The sequence below is a fragment of the Bidens hawaiensis genome, unplaced genomic scaffold, assembly GCF_021521415.1.
Source record: "Bidens hawaiensis isolate Kalapana, Puna unplaced genomic scaffold, B.hawaiensis_p1.1 tig00047024_1, whole genome shotgun sequence".
Taxonomy (NCBI): Eukaryota; Viridiplantae; Streptophyta; class Magnoliopsida; order Asterales; family Asteraceae; genus Bidens; species Bidens hawaiensis.
Window position 1 is genome coordinate 30325 of NW_027498414.1, and position 19129 is coordinate 49453.

Sequence of the window (19129 nt, forward strand, 5' to 3'; positions counted from 1 at the left end):
CGAGCATGTTGTTTTTTTTAACTGTGCAAACATGAACACAAATATTTATGAAAAAAAGGCGTTGATGTAGTTGACGATGGTCGATAGTATTGGAAGTTAACCGACGATGGAGATAATAGACCAGCAACGGAGAATATGTAAAGCATATAAATTAAATTACGGTTTGATAATGAAAGTGTTTATCAATAAATGAGATCTTATAACCCATTTGAGGGCTATTATAGTTTGATAAGACACATAATCCGTGAAAATTGTTCTTAAATAATTAAGGGATTTTTTCACAAATAAATGAGATGTTATAATCCGTTAATTTATCCGGGTTTGGTGAGACCCATGACCTGTGAAAATTATTGTTTGCTTATGAAATAATTTTACAAATGAGTAAGATGTTATAACCCATTTAAAGGCTATTTGGGTTTGGCGAGACCCATACCCGTGAATTCGGGTCAAATGCATGAGAAGCCTCCATTTATAAATCAAGCAATCTAGTGGCTTTAGAGAATGGGGGGAACAACCTGAGATCGACACCTAAGATTTTATGATAGACAATTATATAGATAGTTAGATTGAAAACGAGAGAGAATATGTATTGTGTTTTAGTGTAATTTTAAATTTATGGATAGAGGTTGGATGAGAATGCTCTTAGTCAATGACTCAGTGACGTAGCTATCATTATTGTATGGATTGACAGTCTCATGTGTAAAAATCCCGACCGACCACTATGAGTAAATTTCCAACACATGTAAAATTATCTTCACTTGTTTATCTAAAAAAATAGCAAAAATAAATAATTTTAAATCAGATATATATGTTAATTAAAAGCAGAGTTGATATTAGTCTAGACTTATTAAATACCGGTCATGTATAAATTTAAATTCACGTGATATAATAAATGTAAAATTATGGATATAAATAAATACAAAAGATATTATTTCTTATAAATAAAAAATAGTTTGATTCGGAGGAAAGTACAATATAATTGGGCTATAAATAGCACACAGGATAAGTTAAACACCAGAGTGGAACCAAGACACCAAACTGACCTCAGTTCCATCTCATCTCACCGGAGCCATGTTCGCCGAGGAGAATGGTTTACACGGTGACCCGAGGATAAAGGCCATATCAGATGCCATACGGGTCGTACCTCACTTTCCTAAACAAGGTATTGATTTTGTTTTTCTTTTTCAGTCCAACAGTTGGTGGGATGGTTGTAAAACTTGTATTATTATTATTATTATTATTATTATTATGCAGGGATAATGTTTCAAGACATCACAACGCTGCTGTTGGATCAGAAGGCCTTTAGATATACTATTGATATCTTTGTTGATCGTTATCGAGACAAGAACATTTCGGTTGTTGCAGGTATTATTATTATTATTATTTGTTTTTTTATATTTTACACTTACATGCAACGGATTTAATTTAGGATTTTTTTAAGTACTCTGTATTTTTGTAGTTATTTGATTATCGTCTAGGAGTTTAATTTAGGATTTTATTTTTATTATTTATTTTATATTTCTTTTTTTCAGAAATTAGGGTTCTTAAAGTTAGAGAATTCACAATCCATTCTCCATATCATTGGAGTAGGGCCGGCTTGGCTCCGAACAGATGAAATTTTTTTTGAGCCAGAAAATTTTTTTGAACCTTAAGTAAAAGAAACATTTTTTTTTGTGTTTAAACAATTTAAATTTAAGTGGATTTAATTACTACTTAGTTATGATTTAAGTTGTGTAAAAGCCTTGTGTATAAAAAAATATAAAAATGCTAGAACCCACGGCTTCTTAGTCAGATGTCATACCTCTTTGCCACTACACTAAGCTACCGGTTATGAAATTATGTTGAAACATTGATTATACATAATTTTTTTTATAAAAATACATAAAAAAAATCTAATTTTTTTTTTCGGGCCTAGCGGGGTGTCGGGTCGTCGACTACCCGACCACACCCCTAGGCCGGCCCTGCATTGGAGAAATATTGTTCGCCCTTCATAAATTTTTAATAAATTTTAAAGTGTGTGGAAGAAAAGAAAATAATAATAAAAGTATAAAAAATATTATAATTGAAAATAGGAGGAAAAAAAGTCTGTTGTTTTTGTAGTGTAATTTTAGTGAATATTTGAAAATAGGTAGGTGCAAAAATCCATATACAAATGGTGTTTAAAAAAACATACAACAATAGGTATTACATGTATAAATTTAAAGTCACAATTTTTAATAAAATGTATTTCATCAATATAGGTATTATTGTTGTGATTGTTATATTATACATGTTTATCTATGTATCATATAAAATATATGACAAAATTTACAATATATAAAAAGTTGAATAAAATATTGCCCCCTCCGTCCCATTATAAGTGTCCTAATTTGAATTTTCAAGTCTTTCTTGTTTAACTTTGACCGACAATATTTTTGTTTGTGTTATATAATACTTGATGTAAAATATATGAATGGATTGGGTTTTAAATGTATTTTACATTGATATAATTTTCATCAAATATTATATGACACGAACAAAAATATTTACGGTCAAGGTTGCAAAAGAAAGACTTGAAAATTCAAACCAGGATACTTATAATGGGACGAAGAGAGTATATATTATTATTGGATATACCTAGTCAATGGGTATAATTTTTTTTAGAAATATTTTCCTATCAAAATTGTTCCAAAAAATTAAATATATATGAAAATTAAAGTTACTTTTGCAAAAGTATAAGCTTAAAACTTCAAAACATTAAATTGTAATTTGTAAACATAAAGGAGCTGGTTTAAAAAAAATAAAATAAATAAAAGGAGTTGACATGACACAATCTCGTATCGCCATGTGGTCTAATCGGATGATTACGGCACCAAGCATGCCTTTTAAACCTTTGATAGGACACATGCCAGCATGAGGTTGTGCCATGTCAACTCTTTTTTTTCTTAGTTTTTCTATAAGTGTGCCATGTCAACTCTTTGCGTCAGTTGCGGCACACTTATTTTTAATACCCGTTTGATCGACCACAACACGTGGATTTTGTCCACTCGTTAGTTTTATTCTTAAAGTTACATAGTTTACAGAAATAAGTGTACCTATTCAGATACATTTTCATATTTTATATATTGTAAATCTGTTTTTCTGAATTTGTTATGATATAAAGATAAACATATATAATAACAACAATAGTAATAAACCAATAATAACTATGTTGATGCAATGCATTTTCCCCTTGGCGTCCCTTCCCAATGGCCACCTCCTCGGCGGTGAAGACGTTTCCTCCTCCACAATGTTTAGGTCGAATCCAACGCGGCAATCCGACCCGGTTGAAGTGCTATACGCTCCAGACGAACTAGTTTTAGTCCGTTTCGGCCTTACTTCCGCATCAAAGTCCGGCGCCACCAGCTCAACCCACTTGGAACACCTTTTCAACCTCTCCCACAACTTTAAATCGTCTCACGTCTTCACCATCCCATACCTCCGCAAACACTCCTGCTTCCACTCTTCGACCGTGAAATTGTAAACCGCCAAATCATCACTGCCACTTGGTCTCATACGACCGCTGTTCCTGTTGAAAAGATTAGTAAACAAGCCGACAAATTTTCTGATTTCGGACCACCGACCCGAAATCATATCGGCGTTCCGCTCTGTACTCCCAACGAGCATGTAGAACGTCTCCCTAACCTTTATCCAAAAAATCTTGCTCTTTTGGTAGTCGGCTGCAAAATGACTAAATAAATTAGATTTGCATTTAACTTTTTTATTAAAAATCATTTTTAAAAACGTTAAAACAATTACCGCAACGCCGATCCTCAGAAATGACTATCCAAGCCCGACACAAGGCTTCCTTCTCATCCGATGACCACGGAATGACTTTCCGTTTCGTCCTCGGAGTCGAAGCCGGTCCCGACCCGTCCGTTGCAACTTGTTTTTTCCGGTGGACGCGTCTTTTTGGTCCCGTAGCTTCACCGTGTGATTCTTGTGTCTCCGGAACAACAAAGTTAGGAGACGGTTGTGTGTTGGATGGTTGAAAGCCGGATGATTCTTGCGGCTCCCGAATAAAACATCGGTTGGTGCGGTGACGACCATAAATCATCGTCAAGATAATCTGAATCAAGGTTTGGGAACCAATTTCCAGCCATTTTTTTTAAAAAAAGTTGAGAAGATGAATTGATTTTGGTTGAGGGTTTGAAGTTTTGGTATAAAAATGGGTGAAATGGGGTATAATTATATAGGAAAAATATATTTTTTTTTGGTTTGTTCGGCTCCCAACGGTCAAAAGTTGTGCAGCCCTCTCTCTTCTCCCGCTAACCGGCTCACGCCTGCATTGTTTTTCGCGTTAGCGCTCCGTTAGCGCCCCCGCTAGCGCCCTGGTGGTGTGGTGTTAGCGCCTGGGGGCGCGAGCGGAGGGGCTCTAGCGCCCCCGTTGAAGCCCCACACCCCTCAGTCTAATAAACAGCATAGACATGTGAACAAGAATATAGATAGTTACATAATCTATGCCTTATAAACAAGTAGGGTTAGAATTAGGTCCACATATAACATCAATAATCTGAGGAAGCAAATAATGGAACCAATGACTGTAACTGGTAATGACATTTTTGTCCGATTAATATCAAACTAAGACTGAGGGGTGTGGGGCTTCAACGGGGGCGCTAGAGCCCCTACGCTTGCGCCCCCAGGCGCTAACACCACACCACCAGGTCGCTAGCGGGGGCGCTAATGGGGCGCTAACGCGAAAAACAATGCAGGCGTGAGCCGGTTAGCGGGAGAAGAGAGAGGGCTGCACAACTTTTGATGGTTTTTTTGACCGTTGGGAGCCGAACAAACCAAAAAAAAAATATTTTTCCTATATAATTATACCCTATGTCACCCATTTTTATACCAAAACTTCAAACCTTCACCCAAAATCAATTCATCTTCTCAACTTTTTAAAAAAAAATGGCTGGAAATTGGTTCCCAAACCTTGATTCAGATTATCTTGACGATGATTTATGGTCGTCACCGCACCAACCGATGTTTTATTCGGAGCCGCAAGAATCATCCGGCTTTCAACCATCCGACACACAGCCGTCTCCTAACTTTGTTGTTCCGGAGACACAAGAATCACACGGTGAAGCTACGGGACCAAAAAGACGCGTCCACCGGAAAAAACAAGTTGCAACGGACGGGTCGGGACCGGCTTCGACTCCGAGGACGAAACGGAAAGGAAATCCGTGGTCATCGGATGAGAAGGAAGCCTTGTGTCGGGCTTGGATAGTCATTTCTGAGGATCGGCGTTGCGGTAATTGTTTTAACGTTTTTAAAAATGATTTTTAATAAAAAAGTTAAATGCAAATCTAATTTATTTAGTCATTTTGCAGCCGACTACCAAAAGAGCAAGATTTTTTGGACAAAGGTTAGGGAGACGTTCTACATGCTCGTTGGGAGTACAGAGCGGAACGCCGATATGATTTCGGGTCGGTGGTCCGAAATCAGAAAATTTGTCGGCTTGTTTACTAATCTTTTCAACAGGAACAACGGTCGTATGAGACCAAGTGGCAGTGATGATTTGGCGGTTTACAATTTCACGGTCGAAGAGTGGAAGCAAGAGTGTTTGCGGAGGTATGGGATGGTGAAGACGTGGGACGATTTAAAGTTGTGGGAGAGGTTGAAAAGGTGTTCCAAGTGGGTTGAGCTGGTGGCGCCGGACTTTGATGCGGAAGTAAGGCCGAAACGGACTAAAACTAGTTCGTCTGGAGCGTATAGCACTTCAACCGGGTCGGATTGCCGCGTTGGATTCGATCTAAACATTGTGGAGGAGGAAACGTCTTCACCGCCGAGGAGGTAGCCATTGGGAAGGGACGCCAAGGGGAAAAAACCGGCTAAGGGGGAAGCCGTAAAGATCGCCAATCTTGTTGAATCCCTCAATAAATTCAATAAAACCATGGAGGTGGTCTCTTATGACAAAAAGGAAAAAAGTCGAATGAGAGATTTGGACTTTCTTACTAGAGACTTCAGTAACCTAAATCCGGTCGATCAAATGCTAATGGAAAAGCAAAAGGAACGTATCCGAAAGAGGTTGATCGAAGAAGACCAAGCCGAAGAATAAGAAGAATGTTTTTTTTAGTACTTTAATTTTTATTTTATTTTTAGATATTAATGTGTTTTTTTATTAATGTGTGTTTTTTTTAATAATTTATGAGTTTTTTTAATAATACGTTGTTTGAATATATTTATAAAAAAAATAAAAAAAAATTCGCTGGAGCCCCTGCTGGAGCCCCTCCACGCCAGGGGCTCCAACACCCCCCTTATCCAGTTTCTCTCTCTGCCACACGTCATAATATTATTGGTTGGAGCCCCATTAAAGCCCCCACACCCCTTAGCCTTAGGTGTGGATTTATGTCAAAACTAAGTTTACAGTGACATCTAAGCTTTATTGTATATTATTATATTTTGTTACATAAACATTAGTTGGTTTCCTCACTGTTTATTTTTACTATATAGGAGTTGAAGCTAGAGGATTTATATTTGGTCCTCCAATTGCTTTGGCTATTGGTGCTAAATTTGTTCCACTACGTAAACCAAGAAAGCTGCCAGGTAACCATTTTTTTTGTCATCTGATGTGACATTTAATAATTTTATTTGAATATAAGTTAGGCATCCAATGTGACATTTAACAATTAATTTTAAATATAAATGTTGCACCTCATGGGCTGCTGATATGGCATAACCTAGTGTGACACCAACAATATAAAATTTAAGTTATAAATGTGTAGGTGAGGTTATATCAGAGGCATATGTGCTAGAGTACGGGACCGATTGTCTAGAGATGCACGTAGGGGCCGTGCAAGCCGGTGAGAGTGTCTTGATTGTAGATGATCTCGTGGCTACAGGTGGGACCCTCTCGGCCGCCATAAGGCTTTTAGGTAAGAGTGGAAGTTGCATCCTTAATGCTTACTTGATCATAACAATAATATATGTGTCAAATTGTTTGTTGTAGAACGCGTTGGAGCTGAAGTTGTTGAATGTGCTTGCGTTATTGGATTGCCACTTGTAAAGGTAAATTTTTATTTTAGCGTTTCGGGTCAAAACAAATAAGTTGACCTATGATGGTTAACAGGGTAATTGGAGGCTAAATGGGGTACCACTGTATGTTCTTGTGGAGCCTCGCCTAGACGATAAAGACAATCATGAAGAATGCGGATTATAAGATGGTGTATGGTGGTCGGTTGACATGTGGTGGATGGCGAATCGGTCTTTTTAAGCTCATGGGGTGGCTTTCTTGTTACAAAACAGTTATACATTGGAGACACTGGGGGTGTATGTGTGTAATTGTTAGGGTTTGGGTTTTTAGGTGTTTTTTTTCCCATTGGAAGGTTAGCTTTGGTGGGTGTATCTTGTAGGTGGACACATTATTATTACTTTGATTGAACCCACAAACTAAGATTTATGAATATACACCATTGTGGTGAGTGTTCAAATTTGTTTGTTTTTGTTATTTAGTTTTGGGTATTTGTGTTTTGTTATAAAGGTTTATTGGATGCTAAGTGTGCCTAATAGTTAATAGTATATCAATGGTACACACCTAATAACCCATAACTCCACAAGGACTTGCATGCAGGTTCGTAAACAAATTAAACGTTCGGAGAACTGTTCATGAACCGTTTGACGAGAAGTTCGTCTATTTAATAAACGAACGAACGTGAACAAAACATTTGTGTTAGTTTAATTTAAACGAACGAACATGAACACATGTTTCGTTCGTTCATTTATATTCATGAACGGTCGTTTAAGCGTGTTTATGTATCAATAGAAAATATTAAATATTATCTGGACCAGGATGAGTCATCTATTCTATTGTTTTATATTTGTTAATTTGTGTTCATTTAAGTGTTTTATGTATGTTCGTGTTCATCTACATTTGTTCATAAAAAAACGAACATGAACGTACACAAATGTTCACTTTTTAAATAAACGAACATGAATATAAATATTTGTTCGATTAAGTATTAATTGTCCGTTTAAAGTTAAATGAACAAACACAAGCATGCCCTTGTACGTGTTCGTTCTAGTTGTTTATGTTCTTTCATGATTCACATTGGTGAATTCATAGGTCTCAATCTTTAAGCTCTGTCGATTTTATTTGTGTTCGTAAACACATTCATTTCCTTAACGAACACATACATAAAATCTCCTTTAGCAAGTGTTCGTAAACACATTATTTCATTAACAAACGAACGTGATCAAGGTCGCGTTTGGTTCGTTTACAGCCCTACTTGCATGTATTGAGAACAAACTTTGATTAAATGAATAGTTGTTACTCTTTCAAAATTGAGAATTAATTACATGGATGGTCAAGTGATATGTTTATGTTACATGTTTCGTTTTAGCATCAACAATGTAGGTTATAAATGCATGTGTATGTTGAGATGAATAACCATTACACATGTAACAAATAACCCAAACATTTATGTGTCGTCCACCCCTTTCTCAAGCCCACTGTTGTCAAGTACGGTTGTTCATATCAATTTGGTTTTATTGATCGTTTTTCATAAAAATGGTAACTGGACCATTAATCATGGGTATTTCAAACCGTACTAGTTTCGGTTTAAAGTTTATCTCGAAAACCAACTACAAACCCGTTGGGAAAAAAGTTAAATATACAAATATTTGGGGTTTAAATTTTGTATTCTCTCGAGACTTGGGCCTCTCCCAAAGTGAGTTCCGTAAATCTAAAAGGCTTGTTAAGTTGTTAGGCCATCTTTAACCGTGGGCTTCAAATAAGCGTCAAGTACTAGAGGTGCACAATAAATTATGTATAATGAATAGACCTTTTTACTTGTACGACTTAGATGTCTCGAATTTCTTAAAAAAATGATTTGATTGATGGGATTTGGTATGATACTTATGAGATTGATATTCAAATATTTCTTCTTAGAACGTCTTAATTTGACCCCATAAGCGGACCACCACCCAATAGCATATTGCCGCCTTGAGAGTACTTGGCGTACATAATTTACTAGTATGAAACTGGTACGTGTATCAGTATAGGGACCACTTTGGTTTGCTTTTTTAAAAAAAAAAAAATCTTTAATGATTTTGATACCAGTACAAGTAACAAATAAACTAAATGGTATGGTACCAAATAGACAAGATGATTATGAAAAGTCATATGATAATCAAAATAAAAGTATTCACCTCTTGAAATATGTAACATCATCTCTATCAGCCCTTAATAATTTAATTAAAGATTTCATCTATTATAAGGTTACACGAATCTCTCTTAGAACAAAATTTACTGAATACTAGTTTATTTATGAATTATTCATGTTTATAACTATAAAATAATTTTCTTTAGACTAATACTATAAAAAATGCACTATTACATAAATTTCAGACCTAAAGTAGAGGTGCACAAACCGGGTATTTTGTAGGAACTAGAACCGGGTAAGAAATGGTTTCGGTATGGCCAACAAAAGTCAAAGCTGGGTCGGGTAGGAAGCGGTTTCGGGTATAGTCGGATATTTGACCGGGTTTTCCAGGTTTATTTCGTGTGTCGGGTACGGTCGGGGCAGGTTTTAACGGGATAAAGGTGAAACCGTTTTCGACAAGTCTGGGTCGGGTCTGAACCGGATATATTTTGTGCACCTCTACCTTAAAGTTTACTTGCCTCATGTCATGTCCAAGTCTAAGTAGTACAACTTTTAAGTACAAACCTCTTTAGACTACTTGGGTTTAACCTGAGCCCAAAAACTGTAAGCCCATCATCTTTCAATCTTCATCAACCTCCAAAATTTCCAAAAACCTCTGAAGATTTAGTTTTTAATTTCTTTTATTATTTATCATATTATATTATATTATTATTATTATTCTTTCATTCACAAAATACTATATAAGCTCTTCACCTTAAACCCTAGTTTCAAATATATATTATTATTTTCCAAGATTTCTTTTTCTCATTAGCAGCAATTGTTTTCCTCATTCACCGATCACTGCCGCCTCAAGGGTTCGTTTTTCTTCACTCAAATTTTTCATCTTTATGCCATAACTTAAACCCTAATGGATTATTATTATTATTAATCATCATCTAATCACGATCCACACGTTTCTTGATTTTCTTGTTTTTATTATATACCCATTTGAAATCGATTAGGGTTTATCAAATCAATCCAATTTATCATTGCTGATATGTTTGGATTGCAGAATGTGAATTCTTGTTATTGTGATGGCGGCGTGTTTGTTATTGTCTTGTTTTATGTTCTTGATTCAGGGTTTTATGAATGAAAGATGAGATTTTTAGATGGTTTAGGGTTTTTGTTTTGTGTGAAAATTAAACCCTAGTTAGGTTTATGAAACAGGGGGTGTTTTTAGATTTTGGCATTGTGTTTTGAAAGTGATTGTCTGGTAATTGATGTTGGTTATGTGATTTTTTAGGGTTCTAAATTGTGTAAATTGCTTTGGATGACCGCTTTAGCAAAATAAGTCGAAATGGTCACATCTGATTATCCGATTAACATTTTTGTGTAAATTAAATCCAAAGTAACAAACTTTATATTCAAAACTTTTTGTTTTTTAAATTAGAATTTGAAGTTTTATGCGATTGTTGTGACTTCTGATTATCTGATCAACATTTTTTGTAAAGTAAGGCTATAGTAGCGAACTTTATATATTCAAAAACATATTCAATTGCAATTTGAAGTTTTATGCAATCGTTGTTACATCTGATTATCTGATTAAGCTTTATGTTGAAACGCCCCTTTGTTACATCTGATTATATGATTACCATTTTGTGTAAAGTATGGCTAAAGTAGCAAACTTTATATTCAAAAATGTATTAAATCGCAATTTGAAGTTTTATTCGATCGTTGCTACGTATGATTATCTGATTAACATTTTGTGTAGAGTAAGGCTAAAGTAGCAGAATTTGTATTCAAAAACATATAAAATTGCAATTTGAAGTTTTATTCGATTGTTGTTACATTTGATTATCTGATTAACGTTTTGTGTAAAGTAAGGCTAAACTAGCAAACTTTATATTCAAAAACATATAAAATTGCAATTAGAAGTTTTATGCGATGTTGTTACATTTCATTATCTGATTAACGTTTTGTGTAAAGTAAGGCTAAACTAGCAAACTTTATATTAAAAAACATATTAAGTTGCAATTTGAAGTTTTATGCGATTGTTGTTGCATCTAATTAATATTTTGTGTGTAGTAAGGCTAAAGTAGCAAACTTTATGTTCAAAAGCGTATTAAATTGCAATTTGAAGTTTATGCGGACGTTTTTTAATCTTGCAGAAGTTTCTGTGTTGATGGCTAACCCTACAAATAACAGTGAATCCCCTAAAGTGGATTCACAAACAAGCAGCAAACGTAGGCGAAAGAAATCGATAGTGTGGGAACACTTCACAATTGAAACAATCGATGCTGGATGCACACGTGCTCGTTGCATGCAATGCAAGAAATCATTTGCATATATTTCAGGGTCAAAATTAGCTGGCACAAGTCACCTCAAACGACACATTGCATTGGGAATCTGTCCCACGAGCCAAGTCAATAATAAAAGTGATCAAATTGTCCCTTTTACCCCCCTTCCCATTAATATCCTGCAAGATGATAACGTTTTTTCAAGAAAACGCTCAAAAAGTACTTCCGGGTCAACAAGTTCTCTCTTTCATCATGATATTGCAAAGATGATTATTATGCACGAATACCCGCTTACAATAGTTCAAAATCCTGCCTTTTTGAAATTTGTTAAATCATTTCAACCTGAATTTCCTGTTTTGTCCCTTGAAGCTATTGAACGGGACTGTGTGGGGTTGTACCAAAGGGAAAGACAGCAACTTTTGAATCTTGTTAGTAGTATTCGGGGTCAGGTTAATCTTTCTCTCGACATGTGCGCCACAGATCAAAGTGTCGGCTATGTTTACATAACGGGTCAGTTTATAGATGATGATTGGAAATTGCACAGAAAGATTCTTTCTGTTTGTTTATTACCGTTTCCTGATTCGGAGTCTGCTTTTAGTCATGCGGTTTTATCTTGTGTTGCTGATTGGAACTTGGAGAACAAGTTACTTGGGGTCACTCTTGATGAAACGTTTGCAAATAAAGCGGTTAGAAAGAATTTAGAACATTTACTTTCTGTTAGAAACCCGTTAATTGCTAACGGGAAATTCTTGATCGGGTGTTGCTATTCACGGATTTTATGCCATCTTGCTCAAGATGCGTTAGGGGTAATATCGGAAACGGTTAAAAAGGTTCGCGATAGTGTAAAGTATGTTGTGATGGTTAAATCTTGTCAAGAAAGATTCAATGATATTAGAGTTCAACTTCAGGTACCGAGTGCAAAAAGTCTTGTACTTGATGACCAAAGTCAATGGAACACAACTTATTATATGTTAGTAGCTGCTTGTGAATTGAAAGAGGTATTTTCTTGCTTGGATACTTTCGACTCAAATTACCGAACTACCTTTACAATGGACGAGTGGAAACAGGTGGAGATTCTTTGTACATACTTGAAACTTTTGCTTGATGCAGCGGATATTTTAACGGGCCCTACGTATCCAACTGCAAATGTTTTTTTTCATGAAGCATGGAAGATACAGCTCGAGCTTAAAAACGCGTCCGTGGACGAAGACGCGTTTGTCAGACGGTTGACCAGGTCAATGCACGAAAGATTTAGCAAGTACTGGAAAGATTGCTTTTTGATCTTTTCTATTGCGGTTGTGATGGACCCCCGGTTCAAAATGAAGCTTGTTGAGTTTAGTTTTACAAGAATTTATGGTGAGGATGGGGAGCACTGGATTAAAGATGTTAATGCCGGTGTTCACGAGCTGTTTCTTAATTATGTTGTGCTAATGCTTCCGCCACCAACTTTTTTTGTTAACGGAAATGAAGGGTTTGAAGAAGAAACGATTCTTCATTGTGAAATTGTGAAAACTGAGTCTGAAAATGAAATATTTCTATCAACAAGTGATGAGCTTTCGGATTTTAATGTTTTTCTATCAGGAATTTCGAATAACGGGAATATGAAAACTGAACTTGATCAATATTTGGAAGAATCGGTGTTACCCCGGATGCAAGAATTTGATGTTTTGGGGTGGTGGAAGTCAAACCGGAAAAAGTATCCAACTTTGTCAAAACTTGCATCTGATATATTATCCATACCCATTTCTACAAAGTTTCAAGATTCGGTTTTTGATATCAAGTGTAATAAGATGGATAGATATCGGTGTTCTTTAAAATCGTCAACTGTTGAAGCACTTGTTTGTGCAAAGGATTGGATGCAAAATGGATTCTGTGGCTCGGATCGCTCACCAGACTTTTCATCATCGAGTTCTGCCAGTTTGTGAAAACAGAGTTATAGGGGTTTTTAGATGCGAAATCGCAAGGGGTTTTGCAGGTGTTTTTATAATATCTTTTGAGTAATAGACAGAATCTAATTCTTTTTTTAACATTTTATTGTTGAAGAGAAGTAGGTAATAATCGTTTCCCTTGTGACGTTTCTAAACATGATTATACTTGAGTTTGTGGTATAATGTAAATCCTTCGGGTTCTTTTTTGTGTTTCTACTATCTCGATATTTGTCTGGCTCATTTGTTTGTTAAATGATATATATGTGTATGCTGCGCAAGTTCAACTACATGTGTTAGGCAATTGGTTTTAACTAAAATGTAGCTGACATTTTAATTACTTTAGAAATTGTATATATATGTTATGTTCAAATGTTGCAACAGTTGATAATACTTAAGAAGGTAATCAAACTCCATGATGTTTCAGCACAGTTATAATAAAAATGACAACATTCAGACTGACATTGTTGAGAAGTTTGGTTGAATTGTTGTTTTGTGAACCTTAAAAGAAATGGAATTTGTTTAATGTGCCAAATGGTGTATCATTTTAGCAAGTAAAGAGACTTTTGTGTACCAAGTAGCGTTCAATATTGTTTGAAACCGTATCTATTTGTCATTAAAAAGATTGCTACGTTTACAAATGTGGTTAAAGCATTGCATTTGGTGGTTTAAGTATGCATAAAAAATTAAATAGTCATTTGACTATAGAGGTCACACAAACAATGATTTGGTTTTAAATAGTCATCCTGCATAAAAAAAACTTTATTTTTTCAAAGTGAATCATTAAACTATGTGGTTTGTTTGGTGTAACATAATCGTGTGTTTCCTGGCTTTAAAAAGGTTGTAAAGAAGAGGCTGATCCACGTCTAAGGAGAGGATCAAGCCTTTATATGAGACAGAAGTAGAATGATAAACACTAATGAAGAGAGCGAAAGACGTGTACGATTTTAACATTTTTATGCCCTTGGTGCGCTGTGATAATTATAGAGGACTTCACCTCTTCGGGCTTGCACGCTGTTGTTTGTTACGTTAAATCATTCATTTTTAAACATGCTTATAGAAACCAAATTAACTACAGAAGTTCAAACTTTCACATGTCAAAACCCAAGCTTGTTTAAAACTGTGCAACAATTCTGTAGCTTCAGCCTTGTTTAGTTCACTACTTTGATTATAACCAAAACCATCTTTATTATCAAGTTGTAAGTTAACGACTTTTCACTATTCAACTTGGAGGATGTGTATCACAAAGTTGTAGTAATTGCCAGTCGAGCGGTGGGGTGTGGGACTAGCGATTAATCAACACCTAGTCGGGATTTTTACAACCATATTTGAGATACGGTTTGAATTATACATTCCTCTAAATGAAACGAGCTCAACTGTGCAGTTAAACTACAAGAAAGCAGAATAAGCAAGCATTGTGCATTTAGCAAAACAACATCCAATATCTTGACTTCAATTCACTTGTCAATCTAGACTGAGTTATAAGAAAACATAACAAAAGCATAATAACCATACCATATTTCAGTCATCATTTAACTTCAATTAGTACCGGAATCAATAAGCACAGGAAGCCGGCAATGCAGACTAATCGACTTATCAGTTTGTCTCGTCCCAGGAACAAAGAACTGAAACACCACAGTCAAACAAGCACCCTGCTGAGCAATCCCATAAAACGCACAATCCGATTTCGCTAAATGACACTGAATCGACTTAAAAAAATGCTTCACGCTAACTTGCACACTCATCCCATCCCCTTTATCGACCGCCCTTTGCGTCCGCGTCTGAGCCGTCAAATTCTCATCTCCAGCCGGGACCCGCGCCTGCTCTCCAATCACCTTCAGCTTCCTAAACTCAGCCCCAAGCGTAACCAAACTAGTCGAGATTTGCAAATGCAAGTCACCGTATTTAGTTATGGAAACGTTTAACACATCACCGACGTGTTTCATCCGGTCCACAAACGACTGCAACTGGTTCATATCAGGAACTTGGACTAGCGTTTGCGGTAAATCCTGAGCCATGTCAAGAGCCGACTGGAGTTCAAGAACATCAGCTCTGGATAACGGTTTGGATATCGGGACATCTTGAATCACAGCAGATTTATAACCTTTGGTCTCAAACGTCAAGAACGGCATCGGCTGGCTCGAATGTGGCGGTAGCTTCTTAACCAGCTTAATCTGTAGCCGGTTAGTGGTAGCATCAGCGCCAACCGAGCCGCCAAACTCGGTGTAAATCGTGAGAACGCTACGCAGTGCTCGGTGGAGGAGGGAGAGGTCGATGGTGAAGGCGATTCGGTCATCGTTTTGGCTGGAAATTCGGTAGTCTTCGAATAAGGCTTCTTTTTGAAACTGCGCAATCGATTGGATTCCGTCACCGTTTAAGAGATTGTGAAGGAAGATTGCGTGGTCTCGGGTTAGGTACAGGTGGCAGATTTTGCCCATTTTATCTAGGGCTTGTAAGAACCGTTTCTCCAGCAGGTTGATACCGTGATCAGTCAGAAAGGCTTTAAACTTCATTTTGCTAAAATGTAATTAAAGGTATCAGTCTAAACCCTAAATATTATAAACATAAAGGAGTTATACTAGAAGCAATTAACTACAGACATAATAATAATAATAATAATAATAATAATAATAATAATCATGTTAATGTAAACTATGTAACAATAGATAATCGTGAGAAACAGATTAAAGAGAAAGAGTACCGTGAGCTTGATGACTGGAATGGAATTGGATGGATGGATGGATTGGAGGGAAAGCATCCGCTTCTATTAAGAGTCAACTTTTTCGGTATGACAATTTGCATCCCTGAGATTTGATTTTTTTTTTTTAATTTGGGATTTTTTTGTTGTGTCGTTTTTATTTTTTAACTCGTTTTTTTGACGGTGGATTTGTTGGAGTTAAGTCGTATCTCTAATAAGACAAGAGATTACATTGATTGATTTTGAAAGAAAAAATGTATCATGATTAAAATAGTTAATACCTAATCTGATTTAAATGAAGGTTACCGAAGACTAATTGGTCCGGCAGTAGCTCTATGGCTTTTCTTATGAGAGGTCATGGATTCTAGTATCGCACGGATTAATACTGGATCATTATGTTTCCGAGTTGAGCCAAAGAGTTTTTTTCTATTGTGGGTGGGTCGGGTCACCACGTTCTGTTCTTTAGGTAGAAAGGTGATCCTGGGTGTCTGGGCCTTTATTGTTCAAAGAATAGTGAAGGTTGTTAACTGTTAATTAATGAAATATTCTTCGGGTTGAAGTGGGCAGTTTACTCGGCACACCCCGAGTAGTTTGTCCAAGTAGCCAAGTACCATGGGAAAACCACTCTCTTTGCCCGAGTAGTTTGGAGCGATTACATGTACTCAGGTGGAGTAGATGGATTGTAATTGGGATGGTTTTGGTTGACTTGAGATCACATTTTCACATTATACATTATCCTATTAGATCATTGTTGAATGAGAACTTGGGTACACCACCCTTAAATTGAGTAGTTTTTGGTTGTTTTGAGATGGCACTACCTTGTTAATTGTGGTTCATTAACTTTAATGTTATTCAAATAACTCAATACAAATTGAGAATCTTAACATGAGAGACAGTTAACAACGCCATTAACAAGCAAACACATATTTAAAAATCCTTAAGCGCCCATACGAATGATGCAACGCAGACCTTCACCTTTAAGCATCAAATCAAAGGCTGTATTGATCTCGGAAAATGGTACTTCGTGCGTTATTAACTTCTCAAACTCAAGTTCCTGCAACAAATCAACCAAAAACTGTTACTTTCAACCCTTTGTTACATTTTATTTTATAAATAATTCGACTTGGAATAGATCTACCTTGTTCATATACTGTTCGACAACATAAGGAATATCACTTCGCGGTTTGTAGTTTCCGGAAAAACGTACCCTTGAGAGTCCTTTCATTAAGCAGATTCATAGGACTTGTTTTGAACACGGCATCTTAGATGTGTTGCAACTTAATTACCGAGCTCAAATCTATTGGCATTGAGATCAACCCCAATGATCCTTGTAGCACCAGCAATTCTTGCACCTTCAGCAGCATGATCACAAACAAATTATTATCTTCTCCAGACCAAAAATCGCCACCGAAGAGCCTCTTTTGGGTTTTGCCACACTTAGAGTAGCACCTAACCCTGAAAAAAAGAAATTATTATACTTTGGTCAAAACAATATGCACCTGTCGAGATCCCACAGCTGAGAACACAAACTTTGTCAAGAGGTGCATGAGGGTTGATTTTAGCAAGACATCCAACATAAACAAAGGTGTACTCGCTGAAAGTAGACGTCCCAACAAAATGGTAAATTGGTTTTCCGTTTATTGAAAATCGGGATTTTTTATTGTGAATCATGACTCCCCGGTCAGTGTTGATCCCCAAAAGGTCACACATGTTGCTCTCTTCAGAGTTACAATGAGCACATTCCCTGCATTCTCCGGTAAAAACCGGAGCACCTAATCCCCTACCTCAAGATCAGTCGCCTCTTCACCAACACTCTCCACAACCATATTCATCATATCCATATAATCGGTCAGATTATAAATTAATCGAAAAATCTCGTTAGCTTTAAGAATCGAACATGCCCTCCTGCTTCATGTCCTAAAATCCGAGGAAATACAGGATTCTGCCTCTGAATAATTTGCTAGTAATTAAAGATTCAAGATTTGATGGTAATTTATTTTAACAAAATTGACGTTGAAAGTTAAAATACTTACTTTGGGTTACCAGAAGTAAATGTCAGTGTGGCAGAGGGAAGTGAAGAGGATCTTAACTCAGACTTCCATTTTCTGCGGCGGCGCCACCTCAACTTCCTCGATCACCAGCAGCTTTCCGGCTTCCCAAGCCACCACGGATGTAACAATCATTCAGTTCGGATGATTACATCCATTATCAGGTTATAAAAACATTAGAAAAGAACGAAAAAAAGGCTTACCTTTGCATCGAATCACCTGACCGACAGTGGTCGACATTTTTTTAACTTAATCGCTGTAAAGAATCTGAAAACAGTTGTATCTGGTTTTGTTTGATTTTTGATGTGAAGCAGTAATAAAAAAAATGGAGTATTTATAGGGAAGAATTAAATTAAATTAAATTAACTAAATGATTATAAAAATTGTTTTGGTAGAATCTTGAACTGAAGTTATTTTGTGAGTTGAAAAAGCTGTTAATCATGTGGCTGTACCAGAATCAGAAACCAGCAACCAGGTTTTGGGTTTGCTGGGATCCCTATCATATACTTACTATTTTACTACACAAGTTGGTAGAATTTTTTCAATACTGAGTTCACCTAAAGATTATTTATTTTTAAGAAAATGAAACATTTGGCCCCCAAATTTTTAAATGGTGTTACTAATCTACATGAATATTCCTTGTGTGTAATATAATTTAAATGCCCCTGGGCTTGCTTAATAGGAAAAAATTAACAGAATTAGTGTCAGAGCTGAAAAGGTTACAAAAATCAGACGAGCCGTGAACTTTTAGATGTCGCCCTACCTAGAGTAGGTTTTTGATATAGAGCTCGAAACAAGTTGAGCTTGCACTTAAGCTTAGACGAGCTCAAAGCCTCAAACTTGGCTCGGCTCTACACCCTAGCCTAAAGTCATTAAGCAGTTCTAGACTCTTTTGCAGCCTAGATCCAAGTAGTCTCCAACACTATGAGACAGCAAACATTCTAAAACTAAGCCCATGCCCCCCCACAGTATCTCAACGTTAGTCAAACCGACAGAACATCAGATATAAACTAATTAGGTGTCTTGACAATAAACACAATATAGACATACATGCATATTAATTATTAAA

General features: G+C 36.3%; 3 protein-coding genes and 1 pseudogene across 3 annotated transcripts; 2 read left to right on the forward strand and 2 right to left on the reverse strand.

The window, feature by feature from the left end:
- Positions 1-1024: 1024 nt before the first annotated feature.
- Positions 1025-7442, forward strand: LOC143596809 (adenine phosphoribosyltransferase 2-like). The gene is made up of 6 exons (XM_077075488.1): positions 1025-1162; positions 1255-1365; positions 6466-6558; positions 6738-6887; positions 6962-7020; positions 7082-7442. The coding sequence occupies exons 1-6, from the start codon at positions 1072-1074 to the stop codon at positions 7169-7171; spliced, it is 594 nt and encodes a 197-aa protein (XP_076931603.1). The 5' UTR covers positions 1025-1071; the 3' UTR covers positions 7172-7442.
- A 2446-nt stretch (positions 7443-9888) lies between these two features.
- Positions 9889-13314, forward strand: LOC143596819 (zinc finger BED domain-containing protein DAYSLEEPER-like). Its single transcript, XM_077075494.1, has 2 exons — positions 9889-9967; positions 11261-13314. The coding sequence occupies exon 2, from the start codon at positions 11275-11277 to the stop codon at positions 13312-13314; it is 2040 nt and encodes a 679-aa protein (XP_076931609.1). The 5' UTR covers positions 9889-9967; positions 11261-11274.
- Positions 13315-14607: 1293 nt separating this feature from the next.
- On the reverse strand, positions 14608-15832 carry LOC143596810 (uncharacterized). The gene has a single exon (XM_077075489.1). The coding sequence runs from the start codon at positions 15825-15827 to the stop codon at positions 14853-14855; it is 975 nt and encodes a 324-aa protein (XP_076931604.1). The 5' UTR covers positions 15828-15832; the 3' UTR covers positions 14608-14852.
- A 1069-nt stretch (positions 15833-16901) lies between these two features.
- Positions 16902-18300, reverse strand: LOC143596811 (alcohol dehydrogenase 1-like; annotated as a pseudogene).
- Between the last annotated feature and the right edge of the window lie 829 nt (positions 18301-19129).

Excerpts from the sequence above, each read along its gene's own strand:
- LOC143596809 (XM_077075488.1), top strand. The coding sequence starts at position 1,072 with ATGTTCGCCGAGGAGAATGGTTTACACGGTGACCCGAGGATAAAGGCC. Across the intron at positions 1,163-1,254 it reads ACCTCACTTTCCTAAACAAG|GGATAATGTTTCAAGACATC; the intron begins GTATTGATTTTG and ends ATTATTATGCAG. Across the intron at positions 6,888-6,961 it reads GGCCGCCATAAGGCTTTTAG|AACGCGTTGGAGCTGAAGTT; the intron begins GTAAGAGTGGAA and ends TGTTTGTTGTAG.
- LOC143596819 (XM_077075494.1), top strand. The coding sequence starts at position 11,275 with ATGGCTAACCCTACAAATAACAGTGAATCCCCTAAAGTGGATTCACAA.
- LOC143596810 (XM_077075489.1), bottom strand. The coding sequence starts at position 15,827 with ATGAAGTTTAAAGCCTTTCTGACTGATCACGGTATCAACCTGCTGGAG.